This window comes from Hemitrygon akajei, chromosome 11 (assembly GCF_048418815.1).
Source record: "Hemitrygon akajei chromosome 11, sHemAka1.3, whole genome shotgun sequence".
Classification (NCBI taxonomy): domain Eukaryota; kingdom Metazoa; phylum Chordata; class Chondrichthyes; order Myliobatiformes; family Dasyatidae; genus Hemitrygon; species Hemitrygon akajei.
In genome coordinates, this window is record NC_133134.1 from 160,922,729 (window position 1) to 160,941,118 (window position 18,390).

The following is an 18,390-nucleotide window of genomic DNA, read 5'->3' on the forward strand; positions in this document are numbered from 1 at the left end:
CTTTTGTCTTGTCCGTGCTGAGATGCATGTTGCTTTCACAGCACTTTACCTGCCTCTCTACCTCATTTCTATTGCTGATGAGGCCAAGGACTAATATTATCAGTGAGCTTAATATTACAGTTTGAGCTGAATCTGGCAGTGCATTTATGAGACAGTAGCAGACTAAGCACACATTCACGGGGGCATCGGTGCTCAGTGTAATGGAGCTTGAGATATTGCTGCCAACTCTTCTGACTGGGGTCTTTCCATCAAGAAGTCAAAAGTTCCAGTTTCAGAAAGAGGTGTTGAGTCCCACTGACAGTTTACCCACCAGCCTCTGAGAGATGATCATGTTAAACACTGAGCTGAAATCGCTGAACAACATCCTGGTGTATGAGGCACCATCTTTAAGGTGGGACTGGGTGGTGTAGAGGTCAAAAGCTATGACATTAGTGGATTGGTTTGAGCAGTAGGCGAACAGGGAAGGGTCCAATGTAACTGGAAGGTGGGATTTTATACGATCCATTACTTGTCGCTCAAAGCACTAAATGATTGTTGAAGTCATTGCCATGGGGCAGTAATCTCTGGCCAGTTGCCGTTTTCTTGGGCACTGGAATGATGGTAGCTGCCTGGAAGCCTGCAGAGAAAGTGGACTGTTTCAGGGAGATATTAAAGACAGAGCCTTTCCTACTCTTGGTGGCTTTCTGCTTATTAGCTATTCTGATCTAGTTGTAGGTTAAACAAGTATTCCAATTGCCCTATCTGCCTTTGCTTGTAGAGGTGCAGGGGGGAGATGCTTAAAATGGCAGAGAGCAATGTTTGCCCTTGTTTTGAATTTGGCTTGTTCTTTATTAGTCATTTGTGGAATATCTGCTGGTTGTGGTAATGAAATCCTTGGATTGAAGTTTAGACTGTTAAACAATCGATGTACAGAAATTGCCAACCTATGTACTTTTCCTGCTCTTTACCAGTTTGAAGAAGAATAGTCGAACGTACTTCTACACCAGCTTCTTGGCTTATGTCTTTGGTCTTGGACTTACCATATATATAATGCACACTTTCAAGCATGCACAGGTAAATTATCCTTTGTGGTTTTAAATATTGCTTGTGCTTTGATTTTTAAAGTCGCTCCTTACTGGTTGTGGAACCAGTTATAGAATGATTCATAGTGTCATGCACAATATGAGTTGCCAAAGTGTAGTGGGTTTCATTGTAATCTGACTCGAGAGCTAGATTCATAATCGCTATTAACCAAAAGAGTTGCAAGACTTCTACAAAGCCCATGCTTACACTACCAAGCTTACTATTGTGTTAAATGTATACCATAAATATAATCTGTTTCTTTTCAAAAATTGCCAACCGTATTTGATGCAGTAAAAGATGAACTTGCTATCTTATCTATTGCATATGTACCCTAATGTCCACAAGGGGAATTCATCCAATTAGACTATAAGACATTGTTGCAGAATTAGGCCATTTGCCTATTGCATCTGCTTTGCCATTCAATCATGGGTGATTTATTATACCTCTCAACCCTCTTCTTCCTTCTGTCTGTAACTTTTGATGTCCTTTCTAATCAAGAACCTATCACCCTCTGCTTTAAATATACTCAATAATGACATCCACAGCCATCTGTGGCAATGAATTTCACAGATTCACCACACTCCAACTAAAAGCAAATTCCTCCTCATCTGTTCTAAAGGGATGTGCTTGTAATTCTTAGGCTGTGCCCTCAGGCCTAGACTTCCTCATGATTAGAAACATTCTATTGAGGCTATTCAATGTTTGATAGTTTTCAATGAGATTCCCCCCCCCCCCCCCCCATTCTTCTAAACTCCAAGTATAGGGCCAAAGCAGTCAACTGCTCCTCATATATAAACCCTTTTCATTCCTGGGAACCACCTCTGGATCCTCTCCAATACCAGCACATCCTTTCTTAGGGGCCCAAAACTGCGCTCAATAGTTCAAACACGGTACGAACAATACCTGAGCATTACATCCTTGCTTTTGTTTGTAGAATTTTAATTGGTATCCTTGTGCTAGTAGTTCATGGGAAATGTAATTATTATATAGTCTGGTATATGTACAAGCTGCACATCAAAGACACGAGGCTCAAGGGCAGCTATGTAGAAGGAAATCTGACATTCTTAATTTGGCATGTGACTTGAAATACAATGATATGATTGTTTCTTAATTGTCCTCTGATCAAATTACAGTATCTCATATCAAAAGTAGTTGGTAGTGGGCAATAAATGCAATGTTTTTTTCAGCCAATCCCCCATCTTGAAGACAGTGGTGTACTTGCATTGTCCCATGACACCATGCCCCTATTAGATGATTAACTTTATCAGTCATGTGTACATCAAAACACACAGTGAAGTGTGTTGATTGGGTCAATAACCAACACATTCCAAGGATGTGCTGGAGCTAGCTCGTATGTGTCACCATGCTTCCAGTGTTAACGTAGCATGCCCATAACTTACTTCCTACTAATGTGTATGTTTTTGGAATGTGGGTGGAAACCAGAGGAAAACCATGCGATCATGGGGAGAATGTACAATCTCCTTACCCACAGTGACAGGAATGAACCCTGATCTTGCAGCTTGCACTGTAAAGTGTTACATCTCCATGTGCTATTTTTACCCCAAGCAGACAATGTCAGTGATGCATAAAATGGCTTGGTATAGCTCATGCAACTAACATTCCCATTCTATCCAATTTTTATTGGTGGATTGCAAAAATTAGTGAGAGCCCCAGATCTGTTATGTGCAATGCATCACTGACCTAAAAATTGGAAACTATTAAAAAAGCAATCAACCGCAGTAAATCACTCAAAGCCACTGAAATCACATTTCTCCCCCATTCTGATGTTTGGCCTGAACATCAGCTGAAGCTCTTCACCATGTCTGCATGCTTTTATACATTGAATTACTGCCATATGATTGACTGATAAGATATTTGCATTAACAAGCAGGTGTACCTAATAAAATGGCCATTGAGTGTATTTCCTGTTACAGAGAAATGTGATTGAATCCATTCTGGAAATCTGTTCTTGGGTGCACTGAGTTCATGCCAAAGTCACAATAGTTTGAAATTGTGTAGTGAAATAATTTCCTTTGAAATGTAAATACATCTTTTACTTGTCAGCCTGCTCTGCTCTACTTGGTGCCTGCTTGTATTGGATTCCCGGTGATTGTTGCTGTGGTTAAAGGAGAACTTACTGACATGTTGAGGTAAGAGTTTTGATTGCTGTATAATAACTGATTTTCAATTCATATTGTCTCTTGGTGCACGTAGGTGTACAGTACAGGCTCTGTAGCCTTTAAATCTATAAGCTCAATCTAACCCTTTCTTCCTATGTAACTCAATTTTCCTATCATTCATATGCCCAGATAAAAAAATTTTAAATGCCTCAAATGTATCTGCCTCTACCATGACCACTGGCAGGGCACTTTACACACACACACACCACCCCCCCCCCCCCCCCCCCCCCCGTCTTTCCTCAGTCACCTTTAACATTGTACATTCATACAAGGGGACATAATTTTAAGCTGATTGGAGGAAAGTATAGGGGAGATGTCAGAAGTAAGTTGTCTACAGAGTTTTTTTTACACGTTTGTTAATATTGCATGCAACTATGAACCGCACTTCCGCAAAACCACTTGGCAAAATCTGACTGTCACCTGTGGAAGTTCATGGATAGCAGGGAGGAGCAGCAGTTATTATACTGTCTGTAGCAACAAAAGCAAACTTTGCTGATTTCTTGAAACTAAATGTAATATACTTCTGCCACTTGATATTGCATTTCTAGTTTATATAGAATATTTTTGTAGTTCATGGTATATTTTTCTTTATGATTAGACTATTAATGAGCAGTTAAGTTCTATGACTCGATGCTCCTAGACTTGCACCTAGTGATGTTAAGACTATGAGACATGGGCACAAAATTCAGCATATAGAGTCTGTTCCATCATTTGATAATAGCATTTTCCCTCTGAATCCCATTCTCCTGCCTTCTCCCTGTAACTTTTGCCGCCTTTACTAATTAAGTATATAGCAACCTCTGCTTTAAATGTACGTAATGAGTTGTCAGCCCTGGTAATCACGTTTCTGTGATTGCAATTTCATAATTCCAATTTCATACTCTAACCACATCTGAACCTGTGAGGATTTTCCATTATGATAAATGCAGTTAAGTTTGCCAGCCCTCCTGTGCTCCCTTACCATCACTGTCTGCCCATTGGATTTGGTTTCTACATTTTTGTGCCACAGGTTGTACTGCGAGTAAGTTTCCCACTGTGCATCTTGCTTCTCTGACCATTTTGATCTATGGTGTTGATTCCCCCATGTCCCACTACATTTCCTAGTGTCATGACTTGTTCATTATCAATGCAGATTCAGATTTATTAATTTATCACATGTGCATCAAAACATAATGTAGATAATGTTGTTATCTACATTAACAACAAATACATCCAAGGATATGCTGGGGGGGTAGTGCTGCCTCACAGTCCAGCGCCAACATAGCAAGCAACTGTAGCATAGACTTAACGTAGTAATAATAATAAGTACTTTATTGATCCCAAGTGGGAAATTATTTTGTTACAGCAGCAGCAGCATTTAAAAACACACTTAGCAATAATATTTAATAATAATAAATATAATAATAACTACAAGTACAGAATAATATGCACAATAATTACTATGCAATAATGTCCAAAATAATGAAACAGACTATTGTATTTTGATATGTGTTCTCCTATTTCATAGAGATTAACTGTTGTATATGATTATTCCATTTGGTAGGCAAGATGTTCTGTAACGAACCTTGTGATAGCAGAGCTGAATGAGTCTGTTTGAAAGGATGCTGTGTTGCTTATTCAGTAAGTCATGGAGAGGATGTGCCTGATTGTCCATGATGGATAACAGTTTGTTTAGTGACCTCCTCTCCATCACTAACTCAAGAGTCCGGGTTGTAGCCAAGTATGGATCCTGCATTTTTGATTAATTCATTTAGTTTTTTTGAATCATCAGCACCGATGCTGTTCCTCCAACATATGGCAATAAAGAGGACTGCACTCGCTACAACAGAGTGGTAAAAGATTTCCAACATCCTGCTGCACGCATTGAAAGATCTCATCTTCCGTAGAAAATAGTCTGCTCATTCCCTTTTAAACAGCTTTGGTGTTGGTTTTCCAGCCGAGTCTGTTGTCGAGGTGAACACCCAAGTATTTGTACCTCTCCACCACTGCACCTTCTCCCAGAGTGTATACAGGACTCGTCACAGTCCTCTTCCTCTTCAAATCAATCACCATCTCCCTGTTTTTGGTCACATTCAGGGGCAGGTGATTCTTCCCGCGCCACTCCACAAACTTGTCCACCAGCCCTCTGTGCTCTGACCCCTGCCCATCTCTGATACACCCAACCACCGCAGAATCATCAGAGAACTTCTGCAAGTGATGAGATTCAGATTTGTACTGAAAGTGAGGTGTACAGTGCGAACAGAAACGGAGTCAGGACAGTCCCTTGAGGCGCTGCAGTGTCACTCACACCATCTCAGACAGAGCTACCCAGCTGTACAAACTGGGATCTATCTGTCAGGTAGTCAGTAATCCAGGAGATAGTGGATTTGTCTATGTCCATCCTTTGCAGCCAGCTGGCTGGCACAGGCCTTCAGCAGTACCCTGTGGCTGATATCACCCAGTTCTGCAGCCTTGTCTTGATGTAGTCTCTCCAGCTGTCTCTTAACCTGACCTACAGTCACAGTCAGGCGGGAGAAGTTGGTCATCCCCATGGAGGCAGGATACTCCAAAGTTAGGGGATTTGGAACACAGGCACTCACCAGGGGGTAGGGAGGGGTGAAGGAGAAAGCTTTGGGGGCAGGGAGAGTGTGTGGTTTGGACAAGTGGGGGAGGGTCAGCAGGAGGTCCCATGCTGAACCGCTGAGAAACGTGTTCAATTCGTTGACCCTATCCAGGCAGTCCTCTATCTTCCTTTCATTAACCTTGAAGCCAGTGATTTGCTTCATGCCCGACCACACGTCCCTTATGCTATTCTTCTGGAGCTTGCACTCCAGCTTCCTCTTGTTGGATTCTTTGCACTCCCTCAGCTTTACCCTCAGTTCACTCTGTACTCACCTCAGTACTTGTCTATCTCCAGACCTGCGAGCATTCTTCTTCATATTCAAAAGTTCTTTCAGATCACTGGTGATCCAGGGCTTGTTGTTGGGGAAGCAGCGTACAGTCCTGGCTGGCAAGATGGTGTTGATATAGTCTGTGATACAATCAGTCATTTTGTCAGAATGTCTTCCGTGGTTCACATAACACATCCCAGACTGTCCTCCTAAGTATTCCTGCAGTGTCTCATTAACAACTTGAGTCCAGCTGCTTACAATCCTTGTTGACACAGGCTGCTACTGGACAAGAGCCATCTACCTGGGTGTTAGCAGGACCAGGTTGTGATCAGATCTGCCAAGTAGGGGAAGGGCAGTGGTACTGTACGTGTCCTTTACATTCCCATACGGAAGGTCCAGTGTTCTATTGTCCTGTGTAGGGCAGCAGACATTGATAAAAAGTATTGTTACCTTCAGAGAAATATGATTAAAATCCCCAATAACAGCCACAAAAGCATTAGTTCTTTATTCCCAGTTGCTCCACTAGAAGTGCCTGTGCACATCTCTGGGGAATTATCATTAATTTTTAAAAAGATGTTAGAAGTCAACAGGTCAGTGAGCATCAATGGAAAGAGAAATAGTTAATGTTCCAGGGCGAAAACTTTATCAGGACGAGGTTTCAGTAGGTTTGTTGCTGCTGTCTTTTGGTTATTTTTCATATAATTTTTATATTAACTAAAAGTACTTGCCTGAGATATTAGTGATTTTTTTAAAAAACTGGCTTAGCACCAGACCTGGTAAGAATCTTTCGGTGAACTGTAAGAGTTTGACCAGCCATGAGAAAGTTCATAAGGACTCAGTACATATGACTATGTTAATAGGGAGCATTTGGGTAGGTTAAGACTTTATTTCTTGGAGTGTGGGCTGTTGAGTGACATTGTAGAGGTGTGTAAAACAAATACTCAGTCTATTTCTCCAGGCTTGAAGCATCAAGAACTAGAAGGCATAGGTTTAAGGTGAGAGGAAAGCTACTTAATAGAAAATTGAGGAGCAACTTTTTAACACAGAAGGTAGGATGAATATGGAATGAGCTGTCAGAGAAAATGCTTAAGCAGGAATAATAACATTTGTTAACCTTGATAATAAACCAGGACACTTGGGAGTGAATTGGAACAGAAGGGACTAGGATTAGAAGTGCTTTGTTCCTTGAAAGCAGCATCACCATGCTGTAAAAGACATTTAGCATAATGACCTTCAGAGTCAGAGCACTGACTGAAGGAATGGTGACTTTGTGTTGCAGTAGGTGAGGGCACACTTGCAGTTCAGTTTTGATCACCCTGTTGTAGGAAAAATAAGGTTTCACTGGAAAGAGTACAGAAAAGATTTAAGATGATGTTGCCAGAACTAATGGCTCTGAATCATAGGGCTTGGCCAGGCTTGGACCTTATTCCTTGGAAAGCAGGTAGTGAGGGGCCACCCAATAGAACTCCTTAAACTTTTGAGAAGTATAGATAAAGCACCATCCATCATCAAGGACCACCACCATCCAGGCCTTGTTCTCTTCTTGCTGCTGCCATTAGGAAGAAGGTACAGGAGCCTCAAGACCCTCACCATAAGTGCAGGATCTGGTATTACCCCTCAACCATCAGACTCTTGATAAAGGGATAACTTTACTTGCCCCATCAATGAATTGTTCCCACACCATATGGGTTTACTTCCAATGACTCTTCGTCTCATGTTCTCTTATTTATTGCTTTATTATTATTATTTTCTTATATTTGCAGTTTTTTTTGCATATTGGTTGTCTTGTTGGGTACAGTCTTTCATTTGATTCTATTGTGTTTCTTGTATTTATTGTGATTGCTCGCAAGAAAAATGAACCTCAGGTTGTATATGGTGATATATTCACTTTGATAATAAATTTACTTTGAACTTTGAAGGCTGATGCCCACTTTTTGTCCCCCACCCCAGGCTAAGGGGGGTCCAAAAGAAAGGGGCATAGGTTTAGGGTGAGAGGGTGAAGATTTAAAGGGAACATGAAAGGCAACTTTTCTGCACAGAGGGTGGTGAATATACGGAATGAGCTTCTAGAGGAAGTGATTCAGGTAGATACAGTAGTATCATTCAAGAAGCACTTGGATAGGTACATGGAAGAGGTGGTGGGTGCTTGGAGGGATATAGGCCAAATGCAGGATATTTGGACTAGCTGGTGGGCAAAAGGGCCTTTTTTTCTGTGTTGTTGCTCTGTGACTCAATGACATTAACATTTAAAAGACATTTTAGTCAAGTACATGGATAGGAAACTTGCAGAGGGATATGGGTCAAATGTGGGCAAAGGGGACTAGCTTGGATAAGCATTGCTGGATTCTGTTGTTTTAATCCAAGGTTCTTTCAAAAGTAAGGAAAAAGGCAGAAAACTTGTTACTGTTTTATTGTTGTATTAAGTGTTAATAGAACAAAGTTGAAAACGGACAGTGTTAGAGGTCTACTAATTGAAGAGAGTCAAAAGATGGTGCTCAGCATGGAGCAGCTCTTTATATTACAGATAATAAACATGCATTTGAATTCATAGATAAGAGCCAACCAATGATTAAACTCTCATTCATATAATGCAGCACCAAGAAAAGCTTCCGGTACTTTATGGAATTATGCCAATATAACCATTAGGAGACGCGTTGTCAATTGCATATACACACTGTAACCACTAGGAAAGATATTAAGCTGTTAGATGCATACAAAAACAACTTAAATGCAAGCAGATAATTGATTGTTAAACTGCAAAGGGAAAAAACATGAAATGGTCTAATTGGAGTTAAACAGTTGCATCCAACGATCTTTTTTCTCACCCCCCCCATTCTAAATCACATATTTAGAATCATTACATCTGAAAATTCTGAGCCAGAAAAACTTGTGGTATCTACTTTAAGTATAAAATAATTAAAAGCTACCAAAGTTAGGAAATATCAAAGGGTATACTTCAAAATATTCATAGGATTGTCATTGTTAGGCAGACAAACTTAAGTAAGTTTGAACTATTCTATTAATGGTAGCATTTAAACAAGTAAAATTTATAATAAGGCATATTAATATGAATAATATGACATTAAATATTGACATAAATAATCCAGTGAAAGAAATCCAATCCATCAGATTGATGTATTTTAGCTGCTTCTTTATGGATATGATTGGCCAATTGTAAGTAGGGAAATAGGCAAAAATATAACAAATGTGAAATGTGTTCCTTGGTCAAAGTCGATGTGACATGGTAATCCCCATCTAGGTATGTAGCCTTTGATCAGAGTTTTTGCTGTTGTGTGTTGCAGTGGCTTTCCTTGCATCCATCCATCTTAAAAACCTATCCACTATTATCAGTACATCTGCGTATCCTTGGCACTTTGGCAAAGAAATGTACTCCACCTGTAAATGTAAAAATGGGCCAGCAGGTGTGGAGCGCTTAGTTATGCCAGCCCTTCTGCTTCTCCAGGATTCATTCTCTGGCATGTCATACATCTGTTCATCGAGCTTGTGGCCTGAACTTTGGATTCCACCACCATCAGGAGAATCTTTTGATCATCTTTTCCACTCCAGTGTGTCCTAGGGAGTGTATTTGTTGTACCAGATAAGGAAGCAACACAGTTGGGATACCAGTCTGTGACTAGTGCCATATTTCCATACCCATAACTGTTTAACTTTCCACCAGTTGTATGACATCCATAAGTTCTTGTACTAGTTAGCCATTTTTCATTGGGGTTCCTGCACCTGTAAGAGATCCTCTTTGTCTTCATAAGTTTCCAAAATTATGAACAACTCCAAAAGCATATCACTGCTCACTGTAGATGGGCTGATTTTCACTCTGTCAACTTACAGGTTTCAGTGAAAGCTTTCAGTTCTACCTGTTGCTCAGCAGAGGTACTACTAGGAGCCATGCTTCCTGATGCTGGCATTTCAGTCCCAGTGACTAAGACTCATTCAGCCATTCAAATTCCAACCTCGATCATTGAGGGGGCATCAGTATTTAGAATCGGTTCTTTTAGACCATAAGGTATAAGAGCAGAATCAAGTCATTTGGCCCCTCAAGTCTGCTCTGCCATTTCATCATGGCTGATCCAGTTTTCCCCTCAGTCCCAATCTCCTGCTTTCTCCCCATCTCCCTTTATACCCTGACCAATCAGGAATCTATCACCCTGCCTTTAAATATACGTAAAGACTTAGCCTCCATAGCTGCCTATGACAAAGAATTCCACAGATTCCCCATTCTCTGGCTAAAGAAATTCCTCCTCATCTCTGTTCTAAAAGGACATCCCTCTATTCTGCGGCTGTGTCCTCTGGTCTTAGACTCTCCCACCTTAGGAAGCATCCTCTCCACATCCACTCTTTTAAAGCTTTTCACTATTCAATAAGTTTTAATTAGGTCACCCCTCTTTCTTCTGAATTGCAGTAAATACAGGCCCAGAGACATCAAACAATCTTCATACAACAAGCCATTCAATCCACGAATCACTTTCGTGAACCTGCTCACGCTATTCGAAGTGAGGCCTCACCAGTGCTTCATAAAGTCTCAACATTACATCCTTGCTTTTATATTCTAGTCCTCTTGAAATGAATACTAACATTGTATTTGCCTTGTTCGCCACAAACTCCACTTACAAGTTGACCTTTATGGAATCCTGAACAAGGACTCTCAAGTCCCTGTGCATCCCAGTTTTTTGTATTTTCTCTCCATTTAGAAAATACTCATCTTTTCATTTCTTCTACCAAAATATATGACCATACACTTACCGATTTGCTATTTCTTTGCCCATTCTCCTAATCTGTCCTTTTGTAGCGTCTCTACTACCTCAAAACTACCTGCCCCTCTGCCTAACTTCATATTGTCAGCAACCTTTGCAAAAAGCCATCAATTTTGTCATCTAAATCGTTGAAATATAACAAAAAGTATCGGTTCCAACACAGACCTCTGTGGAACACCACTGGTCACTGGCAACCAGCCAGAAAAGTCTCCCTTTATTTCCACTCTTTGCCTCCTGCCAATCAGCCACAGCTTTATTCATTCTAGAATCTTTTCTGTAATAGCATGGGCTCGTAGCTTATTAAGTAACCTCGTGTGGTATCTTGTCAAATGTCTTCTGAAAATCCAAGTGCACAACATCAACTGAATCTCCCTTGTCTATCTTGCTTGTTATTTCTTCAAAGAATTCCAACAGATTTGTCAGGCAAGACTTTCTCTTGAAGAAACCATGCTGACTTCAGCCTATTTTATTATGTGCCTCCAAATTCCCTGAGACCTCATCCTTAATAATCAACTCCGACATCTTCCCAAGTTAAACAAAATTAAACAAAAGCACATGAAGTGTGAACTTCAGAGCCTCCAAACCTGGAGCTGCTAAAGCCCAATGGCTGGCAGAGCAACAATTGTTCCCAAATCAGGCAGTGTGGGACCCAAGACTCCTTGGGTAGGTGGGTGACCAGTCAAATGCAGGCAGATGGCACTGAACGCCTTTTCATTTTTCACTCTTGTTGCTGATTTCGATCTTGTTCGATGTTTTAATCAGTGTGAAGTAATGGAGCCAACCACAGGTTTACTTCCATCATCAGGTCTCCAGAATCCACTCACAGCGATGGCCACCCTAACTGTACCTGCACTCTCGAGATTCTAATTTGCCGAATACCCCAGGAGATTGCAAAAGCACCAGGTCATTTAGTTGGTTCCAAAGAGCATCTTTAAAAGGGAAGTTACAGGCTGCAGCAATCACAGTTTAGAAGAAGTATATGCTAAAGTATTTACTGGTTTTGTCAGCTGTCTGTAGAACATCACCATTGGTCACTAGTGCTATCTTGTAATTCTTTGGAGTTTAGATGGTGTCACTGTCTTGGAGGACTCTTGAATGTAGATGGTGCTTCCCAGGTTGGAGCTTTAATAGTAATGTCAGTAGAAGTGTCACTAGCAGGGCCACCCACTTGAAGTTATGGATGCACTGTTTGAAATTGACTCAGTTTGCTCTGAGACTTTTAATAAAATTATTATTTTAATTTTTTTTTATTGAGGTAGAGTGTGGAATAGGTCCTTCCAGCCCTTGGAGCCATGCCACCCAGCAATCCCCCGATTTAATCCTAGCGTATGTTGGGCTTGAAATTCTGCCCTGTGTTCGTTTAGGAAGAGAGACAGCTTACACTGGAATATTACAAAAACGTGGCTTTATTGCAGAATTCGTAACTGGCATAGCGAATCCACGGAGTCGCTGGAGAAGGCGTTCTGTTTTCCCCTTACAATCTGCTCTTATTTATACCCCTTTTCCCCCCAGCACAACCCCGCTACATATTAGGTAATATCGGGCACTTGTGTCCATCTTATTGGCCCGCAGCCATATGCTCACGAGTTACCTGTTTCTTTTGTTTACTGTATCACGTGACACTAGTAGTTTCGGTGTAGCGGGGTCCCCAGTTTCGCTCCCCCCTCCCTCGCATTCCGGCCTCCTAACATTATGTGTGTTACGTGAGCCACTCCTGACCTGTAATGGCAGTCCCGAATTAACCCCAACACTCCCTCCCTTGGCCTCCCAGAGGCCACATCCCCACATCCCTTACAATCTTTTCCGCGGCTGCCGGGATCAGGCAGAGAGGTGAGCGTCCCCCGGCACTCTTTGGCGTGTCCTCCCTATTTGCTTATCCTGATTTGTCCGACCTAGGGTCACAAAATTTGGGTAGGGGTTCCCTAAACATCCGCAATTTTTACAAGAAGCATGCAACATTTCAGAAAGCTTATTCAAGAACAAATTCACAATCCCCCCCTTGCCATGGTCCATTTCAGTCCGTGTCCTCCCATAGCGCGTCCGCTTTCCGGGAGGGCCGTGTCCTCCCCTTCCACCGGGAACAAGGGTGCCTGGTACGCCGGTGGAGGTCCATTCTTTCCAGTCAAGGCTCGATCTATAGTCCGGATGACTAGGGTCCTAATACAGGGTATGCAACAACAACCACACGTGATAAAGATAGCAATTGAAATAGACAGTCCTAGAGCCGACTGTCCCAGTAGGACCCCCCATTCCCCAAACGTACGTTTCAACCAATTCAGCACTGGGTTATTGACTCCTGATTGTTGCTTTAGCTCATTGGCCAGGGATCGCAATTTAGTCAAGCCCTTGGTTAGTGATCCGTCCGGGCCTGTATTGTTCGCTATGGTCATACAGCACATGTCACCAAACAGGGCGCACACTCCGCCCTTCTCTGCCAAGATCATATCTATGGCAATTCTGTTCTGCAGGGTCATTAGGGACGTCTGTGATAGCTGCTCGTGGACAGCTTCCGCGATGTCCCTGGTTAGATTAGCCAGCCTCTGAACGTTATAGTGGATCAGGTTGATCCGGTTGACATTTTTATTGGTCGTGATTGGGAATATGGCTGAAAAAAGTGGAAAGCTCTCAAAGCCTGCAGCTACCTCGTCTGCCAGTTTATATTCGTCCGGGATGTTTCTAGCCTAACCGATAGCATCGATCCATATCCCATCGGGGTTCCTTTCCCCCCTTTCAGTGAGCGCCCTCTTGTTCCTATACCACCTCCCGATTTCATCAGGGATTGGGTTGAGGGTGTAGTCCCCTGGATTCTTTGCCGCAATGAAAAGAGGTACATTTAGAGTGATCAGGGTGCAGGTCCCCTCCCAGTTTACAGGTAGCCAATTATATAGGACCCGTTTCCCACAGTACCACCAGAGGTCCGCTCTGCTGACAGTCAGCATGGTGGCGTTTTCGGTGCCAGTAAGACTGATCCAGGTAGAACACGCACTGTCAGGTAGGTTGCCCACTCTGTAGGGCTGATCCGACGGGGACAGGTTAGTAACGCAAGTGATGTTCCTGATCGGGTCCACCCTAAAGGCTGGTGGGGTCACATTGGCCGGGGCCATGGGGAAATAGGTTTCCCAGGACTTACACCCGGCAGAGGGGTTGGTTAGTGACATGAGTTCGAGGGCGCAACGGAAGGTGTCATTTCCTTCCTTGAAGGGGCTGGGACTCATGAGGAGTGTGGGTTTCCCCGTAGCACATACCCAGCAGTCCCCTATCGCTGCCTGGGTGGTGTATTGGACCACTCGGTCAACCCAGGCGTTTGCTTCCACGTACCCTGTCTCAATTGCAATATACTCCCGGGGAGTTATCTTATTCGTGTCCGAACTCTTTACCAGAACAGGGCTGGCTGTGGGACCCAATCCTGGGTCTGTGTGGGTTCCCAGATTGATCCGGATAATTCCCCATGGGTCTCGGCCTGTCACGTCCGCCCTTATGATCAGATAGAGCACGCCCCCCCGCCCCATGCTCCCTGACCTCTGACCCGCGACGAGTGGAGCAGGTCTGTGACGACCATCCCTTCATACTAAAAGGGTTGTGTATTTCTTCCTTGAGTGTCAGGATTAACGGGTTCACTCCCTGCTTTCTTCCCCAAACAGAGCCCCTGTAAAGGCTCACCTTCCTCTTAAACTCATAGTAGGGTTTGGAGGACCCTCGATTGTTTGGCCTATTATCCAGCCAGGACTGGTCTGGGCCTGTCCACCACCATACATTTATCCATGCGCTACACTCCTTTACCCATGGGTTCGGGTATCCCAAGGTGAATGGACACATGTAGACATTATACCCAGTCCAGGCTTTCTTGTCGCCCCAACAGTTGATCACATCGCACAGGTCGAACTGGAATGTCCTACCCGTATGAGGGTCCGCATTAAGGATGATATTCGCTCCGCACGCATCTCCTCCCCTTCCCGCTTCGGCCATCGGCGCCTTACCTAGGAGCATTACTCCTACCCATATCAGGGTTTTCCATGGCGTCATCTTCCTCGGCTTCCTCCTCCTCTATGTCGGAGTCGGGATCAATCGGTCTTCCTTTCTTTGTCCTGGAGCAGTGCGAGAAATGGTGCCAGTTATTGTCCCCCTCCCTTCTTACCTTTTAATGCCCTGTTGGAGACCTCGGTGACAGGGTATGGACCATGCCACCGTTTTCCGTTCCAGGTGAGCTTCCCCGGCCTCGGAGGAACACTTCCACTCCTACCTTGATGGTGTCCGACCCCTGCGGCTGCTCACTGTTAGTTTATTGAACTCGCACAGTTATCAATTTTACCATATTTCTAAAAACTCTCATATACTCTGTTACTCAACACACAAATGTCTGAGTTTCGGTAACTCGAAATTGAAGTGCTCCATGGCTCCCTAGTACACAGAGAGGATCAAATATGGGACGGTCGCCTTTCAAAACCTGACCTTCGCGTGGGAGATTTCTCCTCTTAACAACCAGTCTAAGGTAGGCGCCGTCAGTATCCCCGTGCACTAAGGTGTACCGCGGAACACTTTCTCCTCCTCCTCACTCCTGAGACTTTTATGCCCATCGTGGGCGGCGGGTACCCTCACTCAGAAGACTTTTCCACGGGCGGAGGATCTTCCTAAAAACAGATAAGAGTTAGTACTTACCAGTCACGATTCTGCACCGGGAATGATCTCTCCCAGGGTAATTTGGGGTTGGTGAGGATCCGTCAGCAGACAAGATCTAACTCAGTGATTTAACTATCTAGTGGAAGTCTTTGATATAACAGGCACTTCCTGACCTTAGTCGAGCTTGCGGCCGCAAGTTGTCTGCTGTCGGACCCGCCAGCCTGTGTTGTCTCTCCCTCCCCACGTCGGGGTCACCAAATGTTGGGCTTGAAATTCTGCCCTGTGTTCGTTTAGGAAGAGAGACAGCTTACACCGGAATATTACAAAAACGTGGCTTTATTGCAGAATTCGTAACTGGCACAGCGAATCCACGGAGTCGCTGGAGAAGGCGTTCTGTTTTCCCCTTACAATCTGCTCTTATTTATACCCCTTTTCCCCCCAGCACAACCCCGCTACATATTAGGTAATATCGGGCACTTGTGTCCATCTTATTGGCCCGCAGCCATATGCTCACGAGTTACCTGTTTCTTTTGTTTACTGTATCACGTGACACTAGTAGTTTCGGTGTAGCGGGGTCCCCAGTTTCGCTCCCCCCTCCCTCGCATTCCGGCCTCCTAACATTATGTGTGTTACGTGAGCCACTCCTGACCTGTAATGGCAGTCCCGAATTAACCCCAACACGTATCACAGGACAGTTTACAATGACCAGTTAACCAAATAACCTACCAACCAGTATGTCTTTGGACTGTGGGAGGAAACTGGAGCACCCGGAAGAAACCCATGCAGTCACAGTGAGAACATGCAAACACTTTCCAGGCAGCAGCAGGAAGTGTACTTCAATTTTATCATGTTTTATTTTCACTGGTGCAGCTAATGCAGCGATTTGCTCTTTAGACTTTTTACTGTCTCTATCATACTGTTTTTGTAGTTTATAGTGTCTCGTGTTCTTTCCCAATCGACTAGTGAAAATCTTTACTCCATTAAGTTTTTAATTTGTTCGTGAGTTTGATCAAACTGATCACGTGGTCTTATCTTTCAATCACCAGTAGCCACTCCAGGGTTTTCCTTTCCCCTCAGCAGTTTTCTGGATTTTACTGCATGCCCCCTTATTCTTAATAAACTTAACATTGTTGGCATTTTTCGTTCTGATGGTCCAAACTATCAAACTGAGATGTTTTATTCAGGTCAGAGCTCATAGTAGGTTTTACAACTTTGGCCATTGTTTTGATTCAGTCTTAATTTGTACTTACTTTAACTACAATCGCAAAATAAGTTTGCAGCTGAAATTAGATTAGGATGTCCTGCGACCCAAATTCAGTTTCTTTTCTGTGCTGTTCTAGCCTGCATGTATTTAAGTTTTCTCATGTGCACTGTTGGCTTGCACACATTTAATTTTTTTTTTAATCTGTGCTTCGTTGCTTCTGTGCATTTAGTTTTTTTATTGGATCCTGTACTGGCTTGCATGTGGCTCTAGCGGCTTGTTTCTTTTTACTGATCTATTTTTTTTAAATAGTAATGAGTTAGGAGTAGTTCCTCAGTCCTAACTCCCATCTGCTGATGTTGAAGCCAGAGTTAAGTTTTCTGTCAGACAAATCGGAACAGGAATCAGAATCTTGTCCCTTTCGTTTAGGCGCCAAAAATTTCCACTTTGTAGGGGTTGCTGGGAGGCATGTCTCGAAGATGCACTGTATCTCTAAGTAAATATTCTAAGCCTTTAAACTTGGTAGCCATCCTGCTGACTGCATTTTGTTAGATTCTGATGTTTAAAAATTGGAGGTTCTTTCAGAAGTCACGAGAGAGGTACTAAAATTGTTGTTTTATGATCGTTTTACTAAGTGCTAGTTGAACAGACAGCAATAGAGATCTGGTAATTAAAGAGAGGGGGGGAGAGTCAAAAGGTGGTGCTCAGCATGGTGCAATCGTTACTCTGGATAAAAAAAAATTCCATTCAAATTTGTCGATAAGAATCAACCAATGAGAAAACTCATTCGAATAATGCCACTTCCAGAGCTTTCTAGAATTATAAATATTAGGAGACACATTGAACAAATTCATATATCCTCTGACCTCTAGGAAGCATTTTACACTGTTGCATGCATACAAGAACAACAAATTACAAGCAGATATTTGTTAAACTGCAAGGAAAATAACAATTCAACAGTCCAGTCTAAGAATGAAGCGGTCAAATCCCACAGCATGTTGGTTGGTATGGATAAGTTGGGCTTGAGCTTGTTTCTGTACTTTATATTTCTCTGACTCTTAAGATATAAACATCATGTGAAAAGGCATTGCCTCATTAATTCTCTTGGGTTGATCGGCATTCATACTCAGCCAGCTGCAAAGACAAACTGTCTGATTGTTCTCAAGCTGTAGAGTAACAGCCATACCAAATCTCCACCTTAATCTTTGATGTCCAATTAATCCAGAAACAGTCACAGTTAATGCGACTTCACTACTGATCCATTGAAAACACCTGAAATTCAAAATTTATCTGTACAACGGGAAAACAGGCATAAACCCATTCTTGTCTTGTTTTGTCAAGCAATACTAAGGCAGTTGCCCAAAGTTATTCTCTTTTTGATTTGTTTTTTTGGCTAGAGCGGAATAACTGAGATCCCAGTAAAAATATTACAGGATAGTAGGAAGCTTTGTAAAGGTTCCTACTGTTTAAATTTATAAAGGGGAACTGGGCAGTTTGACTGCAAATATGGAACATTCAGTTCTGTTTAGAAAAGTTGGTATGTTATAAAGAAAACTCCTGGGCTGGCTTTCTATTCTTTTATATCTTTGGATTATCACATTCTAAATTGGGGAGAATTCAGCTATCATGGGATGTGATCTCATCTATTGCGTGCTTTTGATACCTCCGTAACAATCACTTTGTATTTTAAA

General features: G+C 42.7%; 1 protein-coding gene across 2 annotated transcripts in view; it reads left to right on the plus strand.

Moving 5' to 3' along the window:
* The window catches only part of hm13 (histocompatibility (minor) 13), a 102,306-nt gene that overhangs the window by 59,746 nt on the left and 24,170 nt on the right, over positions 1-18,390 (plus strand). For both annotated transcript variants that reach the window (XM_073062094.1, XM_073062095.1), the window contains exons 10-11: positions 951-1,053; positions 3,127-3,212. In XM_073062094.1, coding sequence (XP_072918195.1) covers positions 951-1,053; positions 3,127-3,212 — 189 coding nt within the window. The remainder of the gene's footprint in view (positions 1-950; positions 1,054-3,126; positions 3,213-18,390) is intronic.